Consider the following 20,502-nt stretch of genomic DNA (forward strand, 5'->3'; position numbering starts at 1 on the left):
GTGTCTCCCTCTCTCTCTGCCCCTCCCCCGTTCATGCTCTGTCTCTCTCTGTCTCAAAAATAAATAAACGTTAAAAAAAAAAAATTAAAAAAAAACCCAAAAAACATGGAATGCTTGTTATGTGCCAGGTTAATTATATTTATATATACTATATATATGTATAAGTGTGTATATATATATATATATATATATATAAAAATGTATAATTATATATGTATTATATAGAACCGTATATAAATATAAATTATAAAATTATATGTATATAATTAATCTTCTGAAAAAGAATGCAGAGACCTTACTGTGAGTTAGTTAGGCAACTGTCATATTTTGCTAACAGCTTTTGCATGAAAAAGGAAACTGTCATTGACTATATGGTGAGTTTTGTGGGGAAAGGGAGCTCATACCTATAAAGGAGAGTTTGATTTAGAGTCCTGTGGAATAGATGGCTGAGCCCTTAAGAGGTGAAGGGAGAGGATGGAAGAAAGAAAGTGGGAGAATCTATGCCAGTAAAGGACAAAAAGTAATCTGTATAGAACTGATAGCTGGTAAGGATTTCTTTTTTTCTGCCAATCCTGGACATATAGTTATTTGCATTCTGATAGGACTCTGAGAAGGTAAATTAGACTCAGTCATTCAGGACTCTTGGGAAACTGTTATCCCTTACCCAGTTTGGGACACTCCAGAGATAATTTGAACTCACCTTGATACTCACATATTACTAATGCTAAAATCCATATAATCTAAGAAATGTAAGTAAGGGAAGCCCAAAGTATAAGTCAGACTTCCTGTGTATACTGAACCATTATCCATCCATCCATCCATCCATCCACCCATCCATCTATCCATTTGTTCATTTATTCAACATGACATGAAGGCAATATGGCAGTAAGACCGATTTGTCACCTCTGGGTTACTTGGTTAGAACACTGGCCAGGCGAGTGTCACGTTTGACCTCCACCTCCCTCTCCTCATGAAGCTCTCTGCTCAGCAGAGAAAACAGCTTGCCAGGTAGATGATGATTCTTCAGTCAAGGGTCGGTGACAAGGCTTGTTGACTGGAGGCTTCAAACAGAAGGAATGCTTGTTATGTGCCAGGTTCTGTTCTAGGTACTGAATGGAATTAGGACCTGTGTAAAGTTAAATTAAATTGAATTGGCTCAGTTAGAGGAGGATTTACCTCTAAGTCTCTATTAGCTTACAATGATTATGAATGGTTTAATAAATTTGACAAGTGAGAATTTCACTGAGAAGAGTGAAAACCTTTACCAAGTCTGTTGAAAAAAGTGAAGGGTGACTGCCATATCTGTTTGGAAGGATTTAGAAAGATGAAGAAATTACAGAAGTGATATTGGTTATTGGGATGAGCAGAAAAGTGTATTGCAAATGAATACCATGAAATGATTAAATGAAGGACTCACTGGGAACCCAGAATCCAACAATTCCCCTGCTGGAGTCAGGAAGATGGAAGATGTCCTAGTAACCTATTTGCATAGCATTCTTCTAATTTATGTGTTCCTAGGATATCTCCATGGTGGATGACACCCTCCCCTTGTCCCTGCGAAGCTGGATACTGTGCTTCCTGGGAATCATCAGCACCCTTGTCATGATCTGCATAGCCACTCCCATCTTTATCACCATCATCATTCCCCTTGGCATCATTTATACATTTGTGCAGGTAGGTTCAAAAAGACCTGGGTGTCCTTTTCTCTCTACTTACAAAAGCCCAGGCTCCCTCCTGAGAATCTTCTCTTTTGTTTATTGCTAGTCATTCAGTCCTCTCTAGCATCTTTGTCACTTAGTCCTATATTGACATACTGAGGAGTCCAGAGGCCACTGTCTGGAGATGGAGTGTCAGCACCAACTGGTGTGTGGTTCACAGCAGATCTCACTTTAGCTGCTGCCCTCCCCCAACCCTCAACTAAAGATTTACATGGGGCAGATTTATGTTTGGACCTAAGACTACTTTGAGGTTGGCTCTGGACAGTCTGTAAGTTCTGTAAGATCCCCCGTAATGGATAGGTGATGGGTTGCTTCTAGAAGAGTTGTGCTATGGCTGCTTCCTTGATTGGCTTAGGCTTATCTGCTGGGAGATGTCTCTTGGCAGAAGCTAGATCTCTATTCACTTCAGGGCAATTCTAGTTTCACATGGATGTCTATGGATGACTTAGACTCAATGCCAATATATTCTTGAGGGAACAGATAGCTTGAAAGCCAAGTGAAGCAAGTGGAGGGGACTCCACGCCCATATTAAAAACTGATGAGGCAAGGCAAGCTGTGGAGAGAATTCCATGGATGAACTGTTTACGTTGGGAAAACAATTCTGAAAAACTTGCAGTTAAGTGCAGCCTTGTGGCTCATGGTAAGGTGACAACCCCTGGTATTTGTGTTAAGTTCCTCAGGTACATTGCTATCTCAGTAACAACCTCTCAGCCATTAATGATAAGCCAACAGTAAGAAGAAGGATATTTGAGGAAACTTCTAGGTAAAACGTTTTGGGTCCAGACTCTGAAATGACCAGCTCTTTCCTGGTCTCAACAAATCCTCACAGACTCCAGTAGCACTGCAGAACTGCATTCCACTAAATCTCATCCTTCAGCCTTGTGTCTCAAGGTTTGTCTGCACATATAGTTCTAGTTCTTAGACCCTCAACGTTCCACATATTTCCAGAACTACCTTCATACACCATTGAAGCACAGTTTGGTCACTTGCCTGACTATTCAATTTTTATCTAATCCTCAGGCTACATTTCTCTGGCCATTTTCTGCCCATCTCCACTTTCCACACCCCTTGGGTCCCAGCTGTAATTTACAAAATCCCTTTGGAGACAGTTTTTCCAGCTACTACAAAAACTGTTGCTTGGACAATATATGCGGATTCTTTGGGAGAATATGGTTCAGGCTGACTAAATTCCTCAAGTGGTGTAGTCTCCTCACTTTCATCCTCCTCTGTTCCCCACCAATGTCTTCCCAGGCCTCTCTCCTCATTCTCCTAGCCAGAGGTGAGCCTAGAGTCTTCTGTTCAGATATGGGCTGTGGCCATCAAGGTGAAGAATGCTGGGTCATGGCCACAGAGGAAGAGATACTGCATATGCAATGTGATTGTGACTGACTGTTTACTTTTGGGGTCCAGATGTTGTATGTGGCTACTTCCCGCCAGCTGAAACGTCTGGACTCTGTCACCAGGTCCCCAATCTACTCTCACTTCAGTGAGACTGTGTCAGGTTTGTCTGTCATCCGTGCCTTTGAGCATCAGCAGCGATTTCTAAAACATAATGAGGTGGGGATTGACACCAACCAGAAATGTGTCTTCTCTTGGATTGTCTCCAACAGGTGAGGCTACCCCTGGGTATTTACCCAAATATATGCTTAGGGTTATGTATGTTTGACCTTAGCTATGGGAGGGCAGGTGTAGCCAGCGATGTGAATTTCACTGTGCCCAAACATACTTGTTGTGTAAGTAGAAGAAAGTATGAAGTTTGGAGTCAGAGACTGGATGCTTGTGCCTACTCTATTTACCAAGTTGGGTAAAATGCCTTGACCTAAGGAAAATCTCATTTTTGGTTTGTTTTACAGCAGCTAGAACACAACCTATATCATAGGGCTTTGGTGGAAGTCCAATGACATCGATAAGCATTCGGTATCCCAGCTACTTAAGCAGTGCTGGGTGAACTGGGAATGCGTAGTTGGCTTCCCTGAGAGCAGATGTGAGACTCTCCATGGGCAGTGTGCTCTTGTAGGGTGGCAAAAGAAGCCAAGATTGGAGGGAGGAGACTATGGAATGTTTAGGTAAAACCAGTGATGACAGACCTGGAAAGCTCCTATCCAAGGAGGTGAATCCTGAGTAGGGTGAGCGTCCTTCATTTCTTCAGCATCACTAGACCCTGGCAAGAAGGGATATGTCCTTGGATGTCTTTTTCAGGAAGTGACCATTCCTGAGTGGCTTCCACATTATCTTGAAGTGTTAAGGGCAGGCTAATGATGTTCCGTATTACCTGGAACATGGAGCGGTCAGGACTCTGATTGTAAAGAGACTTTATTTCTTAGATACTTTCCAAGAAGAACATTGGCATGTGAGTCAATCCTATTTAGACGCCGTTATAAAATATGTATCATTTATTTGTACATGTGCTAGAATTATTGGTGCAAACTTAAATTCATTTTCTTTGGGAAAGTCAAATTTTATGAATGATGTCTACACATTATCCAGTTCTCCATAAAGTTCCAACATCTCACCCTGTGATCCACTTGCACCTCCACCACCAGCTTCTTTCCCTTTTTAAAATCATGAAATCAGGGTACGTTGAACCTTCGTGTGCTGCTGACTTTCTTCACTTACAGATGGATTCTCTATGGCATTGCCTAATCCCTTTTCTCTATTGCCCTGCCTAATCAAAAGAGATCACTTAGAACATTTATTAAAAATATAAATTTCTGGGGTGCCTGGGTGGCTCAGTCAGTTGAGCGTCTGACTCTTGATTTTGGTTCAGGTCATGATTTCATGGATCATGTGTCAGGGTCTGCTTTAACAGAGCAGAGCCTGCTTGGGATTCTGTCCCTCTCTCTGTCCCTCCCCAACTCACACACACACACACACACACACACACACACACACTCTGTCTCTCTCAAAATAAACATTAAAAAAGAAAAAAGATTTTTTCTTTCTTTCTCTAAAGAAACAAACAAAAAGAAAAAAATACAGATTCCTGGAGTGCCTGGTGGGTTTAGTCAGTAGAGCATGACTCTTGATCTTGGTGTCATGAGTTTGAGCCCCACATTGGGGGTAGAGTTTACTTAAAAATATGGATTCCTGAAGTCCACCCTAGGCTCTCTGAACCAGAATCTCCTGGGGGTTAAAGTCCAGGATTTTTTTTTTTTTTTTTGGCATGAATTTTGTGTACTTTTAACTATTACCTCAGATGGTTCTTATGATTTGTCAAGTATGGGAGACACCAAATCATAGAATTCCCTTAGGTTAGCAAGCTCCTCTAGTACCTTTAAGATGCAATTTATTTTCTAAAATCTAATTTAAAAGATTTTAGGAACACATGGTATAGTCAAATTGAGGCATCTCATGAGAACACAGCCCTACCAACTCAATCCCTCTGAGAGTGTTCCATGAACACGTAGGTTCCTGGTTAGGGTAAGGAGGTGAAGATCAGTGACACCTTTCTCTCTGGTTCTGTTGCCCTACAGGTGGCTTGCAGTCCGTCTGGAGCTGATTGGGAACCTGATTGTCTTCTTTGCATCTATGATGATGGTTATTTATAGAGATACACTAAGTGGAGACACTGTGGGCTTTGTTCTGTCCAATGCACTTAATGTGAGTCTTAAGGTTGGGAGTTTGGTTAAATTAATGCACTTATTCTTAAATCGAGTCTAGAGTCTACCATGGAGTTTGTGCTCTTGATTCCTTTCTAGATCTAGAAGGGAGTAGGGAAGACTAAGGTTCAAACCCTGGCTCTATCTCTTACTAATTGTGTAGTCTATGGACATGCTCCTTACCCTTTCTAAGCAGGCACCAGTGTCATCTGGAAAAACGGACAAAAACTTTGTTGCCTTTGGCAGTTAAGAAAGCAGTTTGATATGAAGCAACCTAATAGTCCCCATCTCTTTGCCTCTTTGCTTGATTCTAGTCAAAAGAGAATAAACGAGTTTCTTTTCCATAATGTAGTAGTAACCAGAAAATCTTTTGACTGTCTTCTTCTATGTTTGTTTTTCTTAAATCACAGAATAGTTAATTCTAATCAAGAAAATTCTAATCAAGAGTCCAATAAAACGATATGCATCCCCAGCATGACTAGGGGATACATGTTAGACATTATTTCCTAGTGCCCAAGACTATGTCTGTCACAGTAATAAATATTCACTAAATGACGTTCATTTGATGAGTCACTTGGCCATCTTTTGTAACTAATATGCAGGAGGTTTACATAGCTACCAGCTGGTTCTGTATGGTGCTGTGTTCATTAGGAGTTAATATAGGCCCAACGTGATCATGGCGGAGCACCCAAAAGGACTCTGTTGTTCACCAGAGTTACTGGACTGACCTTATGGTTTGACAAATTGAGTTGGTTTCTGAGCCTGAGATGATTTTCTGTAGATCACACAAACCCTGACCTGGTTAGTGAGGATGACGTCAGAAGTAGAGACCAACATTGTGGCTGTTGAACGAATAAATGAGTACATCAAAGTGGAAAACGAGGTAAGGAGAAATTAGAAGAACCCATGGACAAGCCAAAAAAAAAAAAAAAAGTTTCCTTCAAAAGAGTATCTTTACCCTGTCTAGAGATTTCATATGGAATCATAAAGTTTCTCCTACAAATCACGGTGCTCTAACTCAACCCAATTTCTTACAACTTAGATAGGAAATGGTTTGGGGGGAAGTCAGGTCTTGGAATGCACTAAGTTAAAAGGTGTCTTCATTCCGTAGCTCCACAGAGAAACCTTGAGGGATGGGGGTTCTTTAATTGGAAACTTCTGGGAGTTGCAGTCTCATCATTGCAGATGCCCACAGGTGGCTGGGTTACTGCTATCCTTCTGCTCTGTGATAGGAGTCCTATGGGTACCATTCAGTGAATTGCCACCATGTAAAGCACTTCCCTTCCTGTCTCTTTGCCAGGCACCCTGGGTGACTGATAAGAGACCTCCCCCAGGTTGGCCCAGCAAAGGGGAGATCCAGTTCAACAACTACCAACTACGGTACCGGCCTGAGCTGGATCTCATACTGAAAGGGATCACCTGTGACATTAAGAGTATGGAGAAGGTAGGTGGAGCTTGAAGAAAGGCCTGAGTGTGAGTCCTTGTGATCAGAACACAGTTGGAGGGGGAGAGCAGCCAGACTCTGCTTTCATCATTGGGGTGGAGGGATAGGGTCAGGACACTTCTGCCCAAGGGAGGTATAAGGACACACCCTCTCCTCCTCCAGAGGGCAAGATGTCAACAAGGGATCAAACAGACTTACTGGGGCTGTAAGAGTTTTCTGCTGAGCCCTTCCCTGCCTCCCTCCAGCATCATCTTCTGTTGCTGATGTAGCTCCTTTCCTGTAAGGGCATGATAGAAAGCACCCAGCCTGGGGAAGGAACTGGTGAGAACAGCAATGTGGAGGTGGTCTCTGCAGAGATAATGACTTAGTTCTCTGGTCTGCAAAGTCCTGCACCTTCTCTATGAGGACTTGGGGTCTGGTGTAAAAATGTAAAAGAAAAAAAAAAAAAAAAGTCTAGGTAAGGATGCTGAGGTTCTCAACTGATGCTAGGCCTGACCCTTCCCTTTTCCTCACTTCTAAACAAAGATTTTTTTTTAAACCCTATAATGTCTTATCATAATTACAACAACAGCTGTTGATGTGTACATTTCCAATGGTCATTACAGTTCTGAGCAACCAACAGTTGAGAAGGTAGAATGAGAAGGCATCTTTTTCCTGACATCTGGGCCCTTTTTCCCCCACCAAAAATCAATATCAGTTGAACACCTTAGAGATGAAGTAGCCAGTCAGTGCCCAGAATGTCCCAGGCTAAACATTTTTCCCCCAAAGAAGTACACGGCAAACTAATGTACAAAGGAACTGTATTTATAGGTTGGTGTGGTCGGCAGGACAGGAGCTGGGAAGTCATCCTTGACAAATGCCCTCTTCAGAATCCTAGAGGCTGCAGGTGGCCAGATCATCATTGATGGGGTAGATATTGCTTCCATTGGGCTCCATGACCTCCGAGAGAAACTGACCATCATCCCCCAGGTGAGGTCTAGAACTTTGCACGTGCAGCAGGGGACAGATTTTTCTGCAGGAAACATATGCATCTTCTTGATGTATATTCAGTTAGCAGTCTCATTTCTGCATTCTACCCAGGATACCCTACGACACATGGTTTCCAGAACTGACAAAAATAACTTTTGCATTTTGTGGCAATATACTTATGTCACTGCCAAAATCTAATCACTAGGTGGCAGCAACACAACAGCAGTCAAATAGAGCGGATGATTATTTAGCATTTCTGTAGCCCATCCTAGGTTCGCAAGACCTTTGCGATCAACATTAGCAGTTTTGCCGCTGAAGCTTGAAACCATTAAGCTTTATACTCCCCATTTGATATGGTTAAAAGATAGCGGAGGGAATTTGCTGCAGGTTTTTGCCAGCAAGTGGAACACTTAGTGCATCAGCAAAAAAAGGCTTCTCTTTGGCTTCCTCTCTGGACCCTGCCAAATAAGGCCTCTCTTGGAGGTTTAGGCGGGGTTTGGGGGGGGGGGGGGTGGTGATATATGGGTCCTTATTAGAACCATTCTTCCTCTGCTCTTCTAGCCAAGTCTCTGGGGGGTGGTTTTGGTTTGTCTGGTGTTAGCTCAGTTTGAATCTTTTCTGCAGCTTAATAAATTCTTCTGTACTGTCCCTTCCCCTGACCACCTGACCCTTCCACCTCCTTACCATGAGTTTTCATGGAAATCCATAAATGAATCTTAAAATGAAAAAACCAAGAACTCCTTTTAATCCTCTGGCAGCCCCTTTAGTCTTCAGTGAGGAAACTTTGCAAAAGCTTGACCACTAACCAGCTTTGCACCTCAGGCCAGTCCTCGCTACTTTCTCCTGGCCACAAAAAAACAAAACAAAACAAAAAAACCCTGCTAGACCCTTTTTTGTCATTACCCTCAATAGCCCCCTCATCCCTTGACTTGCAGGATCCCATCCTGTTCTCTGGAAGCCTGAGGATGAATCTAGATCCTTTTAACAACCACTCAGATGAGGAGATTTGGAAGGCCCTGGAGCTGGCTCACCTCAAATCCTTTGTGGCTGGCCTGCAACTTGGATTGTCCCATAAAGTGACAGAGGCTGGTGACAACCTTAGGTAATGTTTCATAACCCACAGGCACTGGGAGGAAGTGAAGGGGATCCACTCGTTTGTTCCTTGGGCTAGGTAGTCCGTGGTATCATAGGATTGCTCCAGTCCCAGTGGTAGGTAGGGCGTGGAACGTTAGCAGATGAAGCTCAGAACTGAAGGGAGGCCCAGCAGCTCTGGTTTCTCTTGGAAACTTGCTACAAATGCACACTCTGACTCAACCCTACTTCCTAATCAGAATCTACATTTTAGCAAGATTCCAAGGGATTTGTGTGTACATTACAGCTTAAGAAGCACTGCCTAAGAGTATTGATTCCTAACTACGCTACACACTAGAATCACCTGGGAACATTTTTTTGAAATTCCAATGCCCAGGCTGCACCCCAGACCAGTTGAGTCAGGGCCTAGGTGACTTTGGTGTGTAGCCCCAGAGAATACTTGTAAGCTTTGGTATAGAATGGCACCAAGTTTGTTAACCATCAGCAACAGATCTAGGAACTAGCAGGACTTAAGTAGATTTTTAGGCCTATGGAAAAGATTATTCAGTCCACAAATATGCATTGATCGTGTACAAAGTAATGTCATATAGTGGATACGCAGACATGTGGGCCGTGTGGGTCCCTCTGGCAAGATGTGACACGGGCCTTGACACGTCTGGTTTGTGAGAACAAAAATCCTCCCATCCTTCTCTATCCTTGCTGGGAGACACCTATCCGGCATCATCAGGGCCTTGATTTCAGACCAGGGTTGAGGGTTGAAACTTAACATTTCTCTGGTGCGTGATGGGAGATCGATCATTTGGAAGGAGAGATAGCAGCTGAACACCAGACTGGGGCCTCGGTAACAGCCTATTACTGTGAAGCCCGACTGAGCCAGGCAGGAGTTTGGTACAACTGAAGTACAGTTTTACAGTGTCTCTGTTCCTACATTACAGAGAAAAACTGGAAGTTCATCTTGGGTGACTTCTCATCTCCTGCGGAAATTTTCTCACAGAGAATTACAGAACTCTAGTCTAGCCGCCCTCTGTTTAATACGTTCCCTAATGGCCACAGCAGGAAAGAGCAATTAGCGAATTCCTGAATATTTCCTCCACATCATTTCCCAAAGCTTCTTTATGTAAGTAAGAGGTCCAGCCTTCATTACTGGCTTTTAGCAAATTAAAGCGATTTGCATTTTACTAGCATATTCGAATTCCACATACATTGCATCCCACACCAAGACATCACGTTCATTAGAGAGCTATGTCTCTCATCGAGGCAGAAGGCCTTGAACAAATAATTAGCCTTGAGACTAGAATTACACATTAAAATAATGAATGGGTTTGCTAAGGCCACTAAGAAACGCCATTGGGGCATTCTGATGCAGTGTCACCCGATATTCACGGTGCCAGGTCAAATATTGCTGCACTGAACTTGGTGGCATCCCGAGTTATTTTGGAATTACTGTTGAGGTGCTGGGCTATTACTGTAGTGATGCAAAGAACTATTCCTGGGCTAGGGTTTTCCAGACTCATCAAACATGGAGATTGCCTGGGGTGCTTATTAAAAATACATGTTTCTAGGCTCCTCCCCATTCTGCTTGGGAAGAGTGGGACCCAGAAATATGAATTTTAAAATTAAGTACCTGTGGTAGGTCTTCTAATGGAGAAAGTTAGGAAAACATGGTGTTCACCTCTTCTGTTAGGTGTTCATCCTGGAGGAATCTAGGAGTAGGGGTTCTGAAAGCCTGATCCGGAACATGAAAAGTGCACGTGTATGTGCACGCACGCCCATCCCACGTGTTGCCTTGGTCCTGAGGAGCTAATGCTTGGTTTGTTCCATTGGCTACAGCATAGGGCAGAGGCAGCTGCTGTGCCTGGCCAGGGCTCTGCTTCGGAAATCCAAGATTCTGATCATGGATGAGGCCACTGCTGCGGTGGATATAGAGACCGATCACCTTATCCAGACGACCATCCAAAAGGAGTTCTCCCACTGCACGACTATCACCATTGCTCATAGGCTCCACACCATCATGGACAGTGACAAGTGAGTATGAGTGACAGAGCTGGACAGACACAACTGAGCCCTGAAAAAACTAAGCACATTAGCCGTAAGATATCTTCCAGCCAAAGATTCCGAGAGTTCAAGTAATGGGTCCAAAATTCTACATCACGCTAATAAAAGCCAACAGGGTGTTAAGGGAACAGTCCTGAGGGTATAATAGGCAATAGTAAATTAACTGAGTGTGGGAGGTGGAGGCCCAAGCCACGAGAGGCAGATATTAACCACAGATTTTCTCAATTCAACTGGGTCTCAGCAGCTCCTCCATACAATAACTAGAAGTTTTCTGCTTCTTCCAACTCTGACATCTTACATTTAAAATGGGGGTAATGTCCATAATCTTGGGACCTGTTTGGAGAATAGTCTCCCTCCAACAATGTATATCTTAAAAAAACAAACAAAAACAAAAAAACAAAAACTTATGTAAATGGACTTATACTGTATATATTCTTCCACTTGATTCTTTGGCATTATCTCTGGAATCCACCCAGACTAACACAGCTATAGTTCACTCATTCTCACTGCTTTATCACCTTTTATGAATGAATATACCACAACTTAGTACTAGTTGTTCTTATAAATGCCAAGATTTGAGATGCTGCTAAGACCTTTCTTTCTCCTTTGTTTCAGGATAATGGTCCTAGACAACGGGAAGATTGTAGAGTATGGCACCCCTAACGAACTGCTGAAAAATTCTGGCCCCTTTTGTTTGATGGCCAAAGAAGCTGGCATTGAAAATGTGAATAGCACATCACTCTGACAGTAGGTGCCATGGGCTGCAGAAGGAAGGATTATTCCTTATTTTTTATGAAAGCTATCACACAGAAGTATGTGAAATGTACCTTTTAAAGAAGGGTATTACCAGCTCCAGCAGAACCCCCGTTTTGTGAACCCACTTTGATTATACCTCCTTCCTACTTCCTTTCCCAGAGATAACTACTATCCTGAATTTTGTGATAATTATATCCTCCTGCCTTTCATTTTAGTTTTACTACTTGGTATGTATCCTTAAACAAGGTGTACTTTTTAATTTATGTAAATGGCCTCACTCATACTTGACGTATTCTTCTATTGCTTTCGTTCAGTTTTATTTTTGAGATTCATGCATGTTGATGCACATAGTGAGGCTGGTTCTTTCTCACCGTTCTGTAGTGTGGCAGTGTATAAATGACACAGTGTATCCATTTTTAAAAATTTTTAAAAATGTTTTTATTTTAAAAAAATTATTTTAATGTTTCATTAATTTTGAGAGAGAAACAGTACGAGCAGGGGAGGGGCAGAGAGAGAGACATACAGAGCCCGATGTGGGCCTTGAGCCCACAAACAGATCATGACCTGAGCCAAAGTTGGACGCCTGACTGAGCCACCCACATGCCCCAACAGTGTATCCATTTTAATGTTGGTCAGTAGGGTTTTTTCTATGGTTCCCTCCGCCTCCCGTTATGAACAATACTGCTGGGAACATTCTGGTATATTACTCCTGAGATACGTGTGTAAGAGTTTCTTTAGGATATAATGTAGGTATGGGGAGTATGCACATGTTTACATGCATACACTAGGTGATGCCAATTGAAAACCCTTTTTGTCAAACTGATGAGTATGAATTATTAATCTCTCTCTGGTTACTAGTAAGGTTTCAGTATGAGGTTTCTGCTGGCTCTTATTCATGATGCTTCATTTCCTTGTATGCCTTGTGAATTTTGACTGTAAGCTGGTCATTTTATCTGTGGATATTCTTGGAGGACTGAGTGGAATCTGAGCTCTCCTAAACAAAACTGGGAAAGCTTCTGCCTGTCACTTGGGGGCATTACCCAGAACCAGTTTGAATTCAATTCCCCACTAGGGGCTTCAAACCATACAGTTGGTGTGACTTCAGACTGCAATTCTGCACAAGGACCAACGTGTGGTTTACCAATTCTGCAGGGAGAGTCCGCCCCTTGACCTAGTGTCAGGTTAGAGACTGACACGTTGCCTTGTTGACTCCTTCTGCATGATGGGGTTTATTCCTCATTTACTTGTACACTGTTGGGTCCAGGTTTATCAGAGGGCCTCCTGTCCTGGGCTTTGGCATCTTGTATTACCAACAAAGGTCAAAGTCTTCTGGTTTCAGAAGTCACCCCAAGCTCTGACCCTTCCTTATCTTCCGGATTTTTTTGTGTCACATTATCTTGGGGTCAGTACGTTCTTGACTTCCATTTAGTGATGAAATTATATAAAATATCTTCATTTGTTCATTTTAGCTGTTGAGTGAGATGCTCAGAGACTGGAAGTGCCTGCAGGAAGAGAATAGTAGCTACAAGTCGGGATGCGGAAGGGATTTTTCCTATTTGCTCTGTTTCCATCAGCAGCAGCCCTAGCAATGGCGTCTGCAGCGGCAGGCCATACGGGTGGCAGCACCGACTGCACTTTGTCTAGTACTCCCAGAACCGGTGTCCTCATGCTCCTGGGAGACACGAGCAGCTCACCCTCCCAGAAGTCTGGGTTTCAGCTCTGTGGGGCACCTCCTCTGTTTTGTTCGAAATCTGTCCCGGCGATGGGGATGGCAATTGTGGCAGGCACAGCTATTCTCCAGAGGTAGCAGTGGAGGGGTCCCAGCACCAGGGTCCAGTGAGGTTGAGCATCATTCCTGGCTTCAAAGACTCCAATCTGGCTTTCTTCGTCTCTCGGAGAGTCAGTGAGCTACCTACTGACATGTGAAAACTCCCTTTCTGCTTAGGTTTACCAGAGTTAGGGGCTGTGGTTTGCAACTAAAAAATACTCTCCAGCTAATTTATGGTCACTGTGTTTATCACTTTGTCAGATAATTTTCTGTTTGGGTCTCCATAGTTGTGAGCCTCTTGAAAACAGTAACTATTTTTTTGTGTATCTCCAGGAGCTAGAATAGAGCAAGTGAACACACATTTTTTTCCAATGTTCGAAATTATATAAACACAATGGGAAAGATGTGTGCTAACAATGCAGGAGCAGGGAAAGAAAAGTAACTCCACATGATACATTGGCACAAACAGACTAAGTGTACCAATCAAACCTCAATTTTTTGCAGGCTAGTTTTGTGCAAATGCCTTTTGAAATACTCCCTGAAGAAATTTGTTCCATTTAGGTCATAGGACAAGAACACATTCAATCACAAATGCACACTGATCATGACTTTGCTAACTTTTAAGTAAACACTGTTGTATAAACATTGACAGTAAGCAGAGAACTTATTTAGCTATAAGTGTGGAGTCTTCCACGTAGACTCTAAACTGTTTTTTAAAAGGCTTTATGTTGGGGCACCTGGGTGGCTCAGTCAGTTGGGCATTCAACTTCAGCTCTGGTCATAATCTTACAGTTTGTGAGTTCAAGCCCTGCATCAGGCTCTGTGCTGACAGCTCAGAGCCTGGAGCCTGCTTCAGATTGTCTCTCCCTCTCTCTCAAAAACAAACAAAAAATATGAAGAAAAAAAAAAAGGAAGCATTTATCATGCAAATGGATATGAAAAGAAAGCTGAATTAGCAATACTTACATCGGACAAAATAGATTTTAAGATAACCATAAAGGGAACAATCTAAGAGGATATAAAAATTATAAATATTTATGCATCCAATATGGACATGGGAGCAAATACATAAAGCAGTAAATAATAAAGTAATTGATAGTAGTACAATAATAGGGGACTTCAACATCCCACTTAAATCAATGGACAGATCACTCCAACAAAAAATCAACAAGGAAACTGGACCAGATGAATTTAACAAGATATATTCAGAGCATTCCATCTTAAAACAGAACACACATTCTTCTCAAAGTGCACATGGAACATTCTCCAGAATAGGTCACATATTAGGCCACAAAACAAGTCTCAACAAATTCAGAAAGTTCAAAGTCATACCAGGCATCTTTTCTGACCACAACACTATGAAACTGGAAATCAACCACAAGAAAAAATCTGGAAGAAGCACAAATACATGGAAGTTAAATAACATGATACTAAACAATGAATGGGTCAAGCAAGAAATCCAAGAGGAAATTAAAAAAATACATGGAGACAAATGAAAATAAAACCATGGTCCAAGATCTTTGGGATGCAGCAAAAACTGTTCGAAAAAGGAGGTTTCTAGCAATACAAGCCTACTTTAAGAAAAATCTCAAACAACCTAGCCTAACACCTGAAGGAACTAGAAAAAGAACAAACAAAACTCCAAGAGAAGAAAGGAAGGAATAATGATCAGAGCAGAAAAAAATGATATAGAACCAAACAACAAACCATACAATAGAACAGATCAATGAAATCAGGAGCTGGTTCTTTGAAAAGATCAATAAGATTTTGATTAAAAAAAAAAGGTTCAAACAAAATCAGACATGAAAGAGGAGAAATAACTGATACCACAGAAATACAAAGGATTCCAAGAGAACATTATGAAAAATTGTATGCCAGCAAACTGAACAGCCTAGAAGAACTGGATAAATTCCTAGGAACATATGACCTCCCAAAATTGAATAAGAGAAAATATGAACAAACTGATTACTCATTCAGTTTCATTGCTGGTAATCAAAAAACTCCCAACAAACAAAAGTGCAGGACCAGATGGCTTCACGAGTGAATTCTACCAAACATTTAAAGAACGGTTAATATCTATTCTTCTCAAACTATTCCAAAAAACAGTAGAGTAAGGAAAGCTTCTAAATTCATTCTATGAGGACAGCATTACCTTGATACCAAAATCACATAAAGACATTATAATAAAAAATACGGGGGACGCCTGGGTGGCTCAGTCAGTTGAGCGTCCGACTTCGGCTCAGGTCATGATCTCACAGCCTGTGAGTTCGAGCCCCGCGTCGGGCTCTGTGCTGACAGCTCAGAGCCTGGAGCCTGCTTCTGTGTCTCCCTCTCTCTCTGCCCCTAACCCACTTGCATTCTGTCTCTGTCAAAAAAAATAAACATTAAAAAAAAAATTAAAAAAAAAAAAACAGGCCAAAACCTCTAATGAATGTAGATGCAAAAATTCTCAACAGAATATTAGCAAACTAAATCCAGCAATACATTCAAAAAATCATTCACTACAATCATATGAGATTTATTCCTGAGATGCAAGAGGGATTCAATATTCGCAAATCAATCAATGCAATCCATCACATCAACAAAAGGATAAAAACCATAGGATCATTTCAATAGATGGAGAAAAAACATTTGAAAGGTAAAACATCCATTCATGATAAAAAAAAACCAACCTTCAACGAAGTAAGGTTAGAGGGAACATACCTCAACATAAAGGTCATATATGGAAATCCCACAGCAGGGTGGTTTGTTCGGTCGAGTGGCCAATTCCCGATTTTGGCTCAGGTCATGATCTTATGGTTGTGAGATCAAGTCCCTCGTTGGTCTCCGCACTGGGCATGGAACCTGCTTAAGATTCTCTCCCCCTGTCCCTCTGCCCCTCCCCTGCTCATGCTCTCTCTTTGAATGAATGAATGAAAAACCTACAGCGAACATCATACTCAATGGGGGGAAACTGAGGGCTTTTCCCTTAAGGTCAGGAAGAAGATAAGGATGTCCACTCTTACCACTTTTATTCAACATAGTACTGGAAATCCTAGCCCCAACAATCAGACAAGAAAAAGGAATAAAAGGTATCCAAATTGGTAAGGAAGAAGGAATACTTTCACTACTTGTAGATGACATGATACTATATATAGAAAATCCTATAAAGACTTCACAAAAACACTACTAGAACTGATAAATGAATTCAGGAAGGTTAAAGGATACAAAAATCAATATACAGAAATCTATTGCATTTCTTTTTAATTTTGTTTATTTTTGAGAGAGAGAGACAGAGTATGAGTAGGGAAGGGACAGAGAGAGAAGGAGACACAGAATCCGAAGCAGACTCCAGGCTCTGAGCTGTCAGCACAAAGCCGGATGTGGGGCTCGAACTCATGAACTGTGAGATTATGACCTGAACTGAAGTCAGATGCTTAACTGAGCCACCCAGGCGCCCCTTTATTGCATTTCTATATGCTAATAATGAAGTCACAGAAAAGAGAAATTAAAACAATCCTATTTATAATTGCACCAAAAATAAAATACCTAGGAATCAACTTAACCAAGGATGTAAAAGACCTGTATGCTGTACACTATAAAACACTGATGAAATAAACTAAAGATGACACAAACAAATGGAAAAAGATTCCATGCTCATGGACTGGAAGAAGAAATACTGTTAAAAATTTCCATGCTACGAAAAGCAATCTATAGATTTAATACAATCCCTATCAAAATACCAATAGCATTTTTCACAGAGTTGGAACAATTAATCCTAAAATTTGTGTAGAATCACAAAAGACCCTAAATAGTCAAAGCAATCTTGAAAAAGAACAAAACTGGAGGTATCATAAGCCCAGATTTCAAGATCTGCTACAAAGCTGTAGTGATCCAAATGGTATGGTACTGGCACAAAAATAGACACACAGATCAATGGAACAGAATAGACAGCCCAGAAATAAACCCATGATTATAAGCTCAATTAATCTTCAACAAAGGAGGAAAGAATAAACAATGGGAAAAAGTCTGTTCAACAAATGGCGTTAGGAAAACTGAACCACTCACTTACACCATATACAAAATTAATTCAAAATGGATTAAAGACCTAAATGTGAGACCTGAAACCGTAACAACCCTAGAAGAGAACATAGGAAGTAATTTCTCTGACACTTGCTATAGCACAATTTTTCTAGATGTGTCTCCTGAGGCAAGAGAGAAAAAGACTGTAAACTATTGCTACTACACCAAAATAAAAAGCTTCTGCATAGCAAAAAATCAACAAAATTAAAGACAACCTACTGAATGGGAGAAGATATTTGCATATAATAGTGGGTTAGTATCCAAAATATATAAAGACCTTCTACAACTCAATATCAAGAAAACCCAATAATCCAATTAAAAATGGGCAGAAGACATGAATAGACATTTCTCCAAAGAAGACATACATATGGTGAACAGATACATGAAAAGATGCTCAGTATCAATCATCGGGGAAATGCAAATCAAAACCACAAGATCCACCTAACACCTGTTAGAATGGCTAAAATCAAAAACACAAGAAACAACAAACTGGTGCACCCACTGTGGAAAACAGTATGGAGGTTTCTCAAAAAATTAAAATTATTATCACACGATCCAGTAATTCCACTACTGGGTATTACTCAAAAAAATACAAAAACACTAATTCAAAGTGACATATGCACCCCTATATTTATTGTCACATTATTTACAATAGCCAAATTACAGAAGCAGCACAAGTGTCCACTGACTGATGAAGATGTGATACACACACACACACACACACACACACTAGAATATACTCAGCCATAAAAAAGAATGAAATCTTACCATTTGCAATATGGATGGACAGATATAAAGCTAAGTGAAATAAGTCAGTCAGAGATAGATAAATACCATATGATTTCACTCATACATGGTATTTAAGAAACAAATGAACAAAGCAAAAAAGATACAAAACAAGAAACAGACCCTGAACTATAGAGAATAAACTGATGGTTACCAAAGGGGAAGGGGGTGGGGGGATGGGTGAAATAGGTGAAGGAGATTAAAGAGTACACTTATCATGATGAGCACTGAGTAATGTACAGAATTATTGAATCACTATAATGTACACTTGAAATTATAATACTGTAAACTATACTGGAATAAAAAAGGGCTTTATGATATTTAAAGATATTAAAGTAAAAGATCGTAAAAATGCATAAAAGAATTGGCTGCAAGAAGCATTCCATTTCCATAGCATTCCTTTTTACTTCATAGGCAGGAAATAGATTATGCTATACAATTTAACTATGCAATGTAAAAATCAACTAGTTAGGGAAGAAGTAGAAAAAAGAAAAAAAGGGGTGTGTGTAAGGCAGAATTCCTTTTAAGTAAAATGAACAGAAAAACAAAGTTTCTGGAAGAAAAGAAAAATTACTTAGGACTAGTTTTGTTCTTACTGAACCTAAACAATGAACTAATGTAAGAGCTCCTTTCTTCAACTCTAACAATCAAGGCCTTGGTCGCCATATTGGTTAGTCACCTTGGTCCTCACCGTGACAGCCTCTGGCTATTCTTCCTGATAACCACTGTCATGGATTTCAGGTCCACCTACCCTCTCCTTGGTTTCCACTATGAATGATTGGTTCTGCTGGAGCAACGGTCTTTGGGACGTTTGCTACATAAGCCCACAGCCACTCACTCTTCTCTAGGAAACAACTTTGTTGGAATCCATCTATAGAGATTGTCGAGTTATCCACTGGTTGTACCTCTAGACACAGATTTCTTTCCCACCACCTGGTGCTAACACCCTTCCCTGCTGGCTCTTTTGTTGTTTGCATCTATATGCAGGAAAATCGTGATGTTAAGGTTTAACATTCTGGTATCATAGAGACGCCTCCTAGCCTCATAGATATCTGCCTGGCTGATACTGTATTTCCAGTCTATAAACCAATTACACTTTTGCTAGCTTTTCATTTTCCTCATCAAAAGGTCTAATTTTCCTGCATACTTACCTTCAATGTTAATGGTTGACCCAAATCCTTTTGTTTAAGCCAGATTTAAAGTAGGGGTATGGCTCAAGGGCCAAATCTGGCTGTTTCTGTAAATGAAGATTTATCAGAACCACCATGCTCACTTGTTTTTGTATTATCTATGCCTACTCTTGGGTTACAGTGGCAGAGTTGAGGAGTTGTGACAGACTGTATGGCCTACAAAGCCTAGAATATTCACTGTCTGGCCTTGTACAGAAAAGGTTTGCTGACCCCTATTGCAGAATCACCAGGGTAGCCTGAATTGGATCATGCTTCCGTTCGCAAAAAGAGAATTTGCCTCAAAAATGGCATGTGATTTCATAACTGCAGTAGACAGAAATAACGGTCCCTAAAGATGTGCACATCCTAATCCTCAAAACCCATGAGGATTTATTTACCTTACATATCAAAAGGGACTTTGCAGATGGGATTAAGGATATTGAGATGACCTTATCCAGATGGGCCCAATGTAAAAAGGATCCCCAGAAGAGAGGCAGGAGGACCACAGAATGAAGATGGGGTGAGGGCAGAGACATTGGAAGACGCTATGCTGCTGGCTTTAATGATGGAGAAAGGGAACATAAGCCAATGCAGGCAGCTTCTAGAAGCTGGAAAAGGCAGGGAAACAGATTCTCCCTTGGAACCTCCAGAAGGAACTGGCCCTACCGACACTGTCTAGCTGAGTGAGTGAGACTGATTTTACACTTCTGACCTCCGGAATTATAAGAAATTTGTGTTGTTTTAGGCCACAAACTGTGGTAATTTGTTATAGCAGCAATAGGAAACCAATACAATACGATAAGTCCAAGTAGCTCTGATGAAATTGCCAATATTCTCCAACTGAAGTTGGCTTAATGACAATTCATTGATCTTCAGTGAATCCCGTTTGAGTTTGCAGACGACTACACCATCTTTTCAGCCCTGCTAAAAACGGGTTTCAGTGCTCATACCTGTCCCTCTTCTGGCAAACTGCCAGCATCTTATTCAGCATCATCATTTTTGGAGGTAATCTTTTCTTGACCTCAGCGGAGAGGTTGTGGGAAGGTCCTTTGTTAAAGTGAGTCATGGTGGCTCCATAAGAGGC

General features: G+C 41.2%; 1 protein-coding gene and 1 long non-coding RNA gene across 9 annotated transcripts in view; one reads left to right on the forward strand and one right to left on the reverse strand.

Annotated features, from left to right (window-relative positions):
* Positions 1–19,515, forward strand: part of ABCC2 (ATP binding cassette subfamily C member 2) — a 72,037-nt gene extending 52,522 nt beyond the window's left edge. For 6 of the 8 annotated variants that reach the window (XM_019459105.2, XM_019459107.2, XM_019459108.2 and 3 more), the window contains 9 exons: positions 1,519–1,674; positions 3,129–3,328; positions 5,192–5,318; positions 6,099–6,200; positions 6,618–6,761; positions 7,572–7,730; positions 8,666–8,832; positions 10,653–10,847; positions 11,493–11,916. In XM_019459105.2, coding sequence (XP_019314650.2) covers positions 1,519–1,674; positions 3,129–3,328; positions 5,192–5,318; positions 6,099–6,200; positions 6,618–6,761; positions 7,572–7,730; positions 8,666–8,832; positions 10,653–10,847; positions 11,493–11,622 — 1,380 coding nt within the window. In that variant the 3' untranslated portion in view covers positions 11,623–11,916. Of the gene's footprint in view, positions 1–1,518; positions 1,675–3,128; positions 3,329–5,191; positions 5,319–6,098; positions 6,201–6,617; positions 6,762–7,571; positions 7,731–8,665; positions 8,833–10,652; positions 10,848–11,492; positions 11,917–18,990 lie in introns of those variants that run through there. The other 2 variants (XM_019459106.2, XM_053909825.1) reach the window with 2 other exon arrangements.
* Positions 7,545–8,669, reverse strand: LOC128779023 (uncharacterized). The gene is made up of 2 exons (XR_008424900.1): positions 8,415–8,669; positions 7,545–7,773 (listed from the first exon to the last, which is right to left on the reverse strand). It is a non-coding gene; the product is annotated as an uncharacterized LOC128779023 (long non-coding RNA).
* Positions 19,516–20,502: the final 987 nt, after the last annotated feature.

This window comes from Panthera pardus, unplaced genomic scaffold (assembly GCF_024362965.1).
Source record: "Panthera pardus isolate Hobbes unplaced genomic scaffold, ASM2436296v1 HiC_scaffold_22, whole genome shotgun sequence".
NCBI lineage: Eukaryota > Metazoa > Chordata > Mammalia > Carnivora > Felidae > Panthera > Panthera pardus.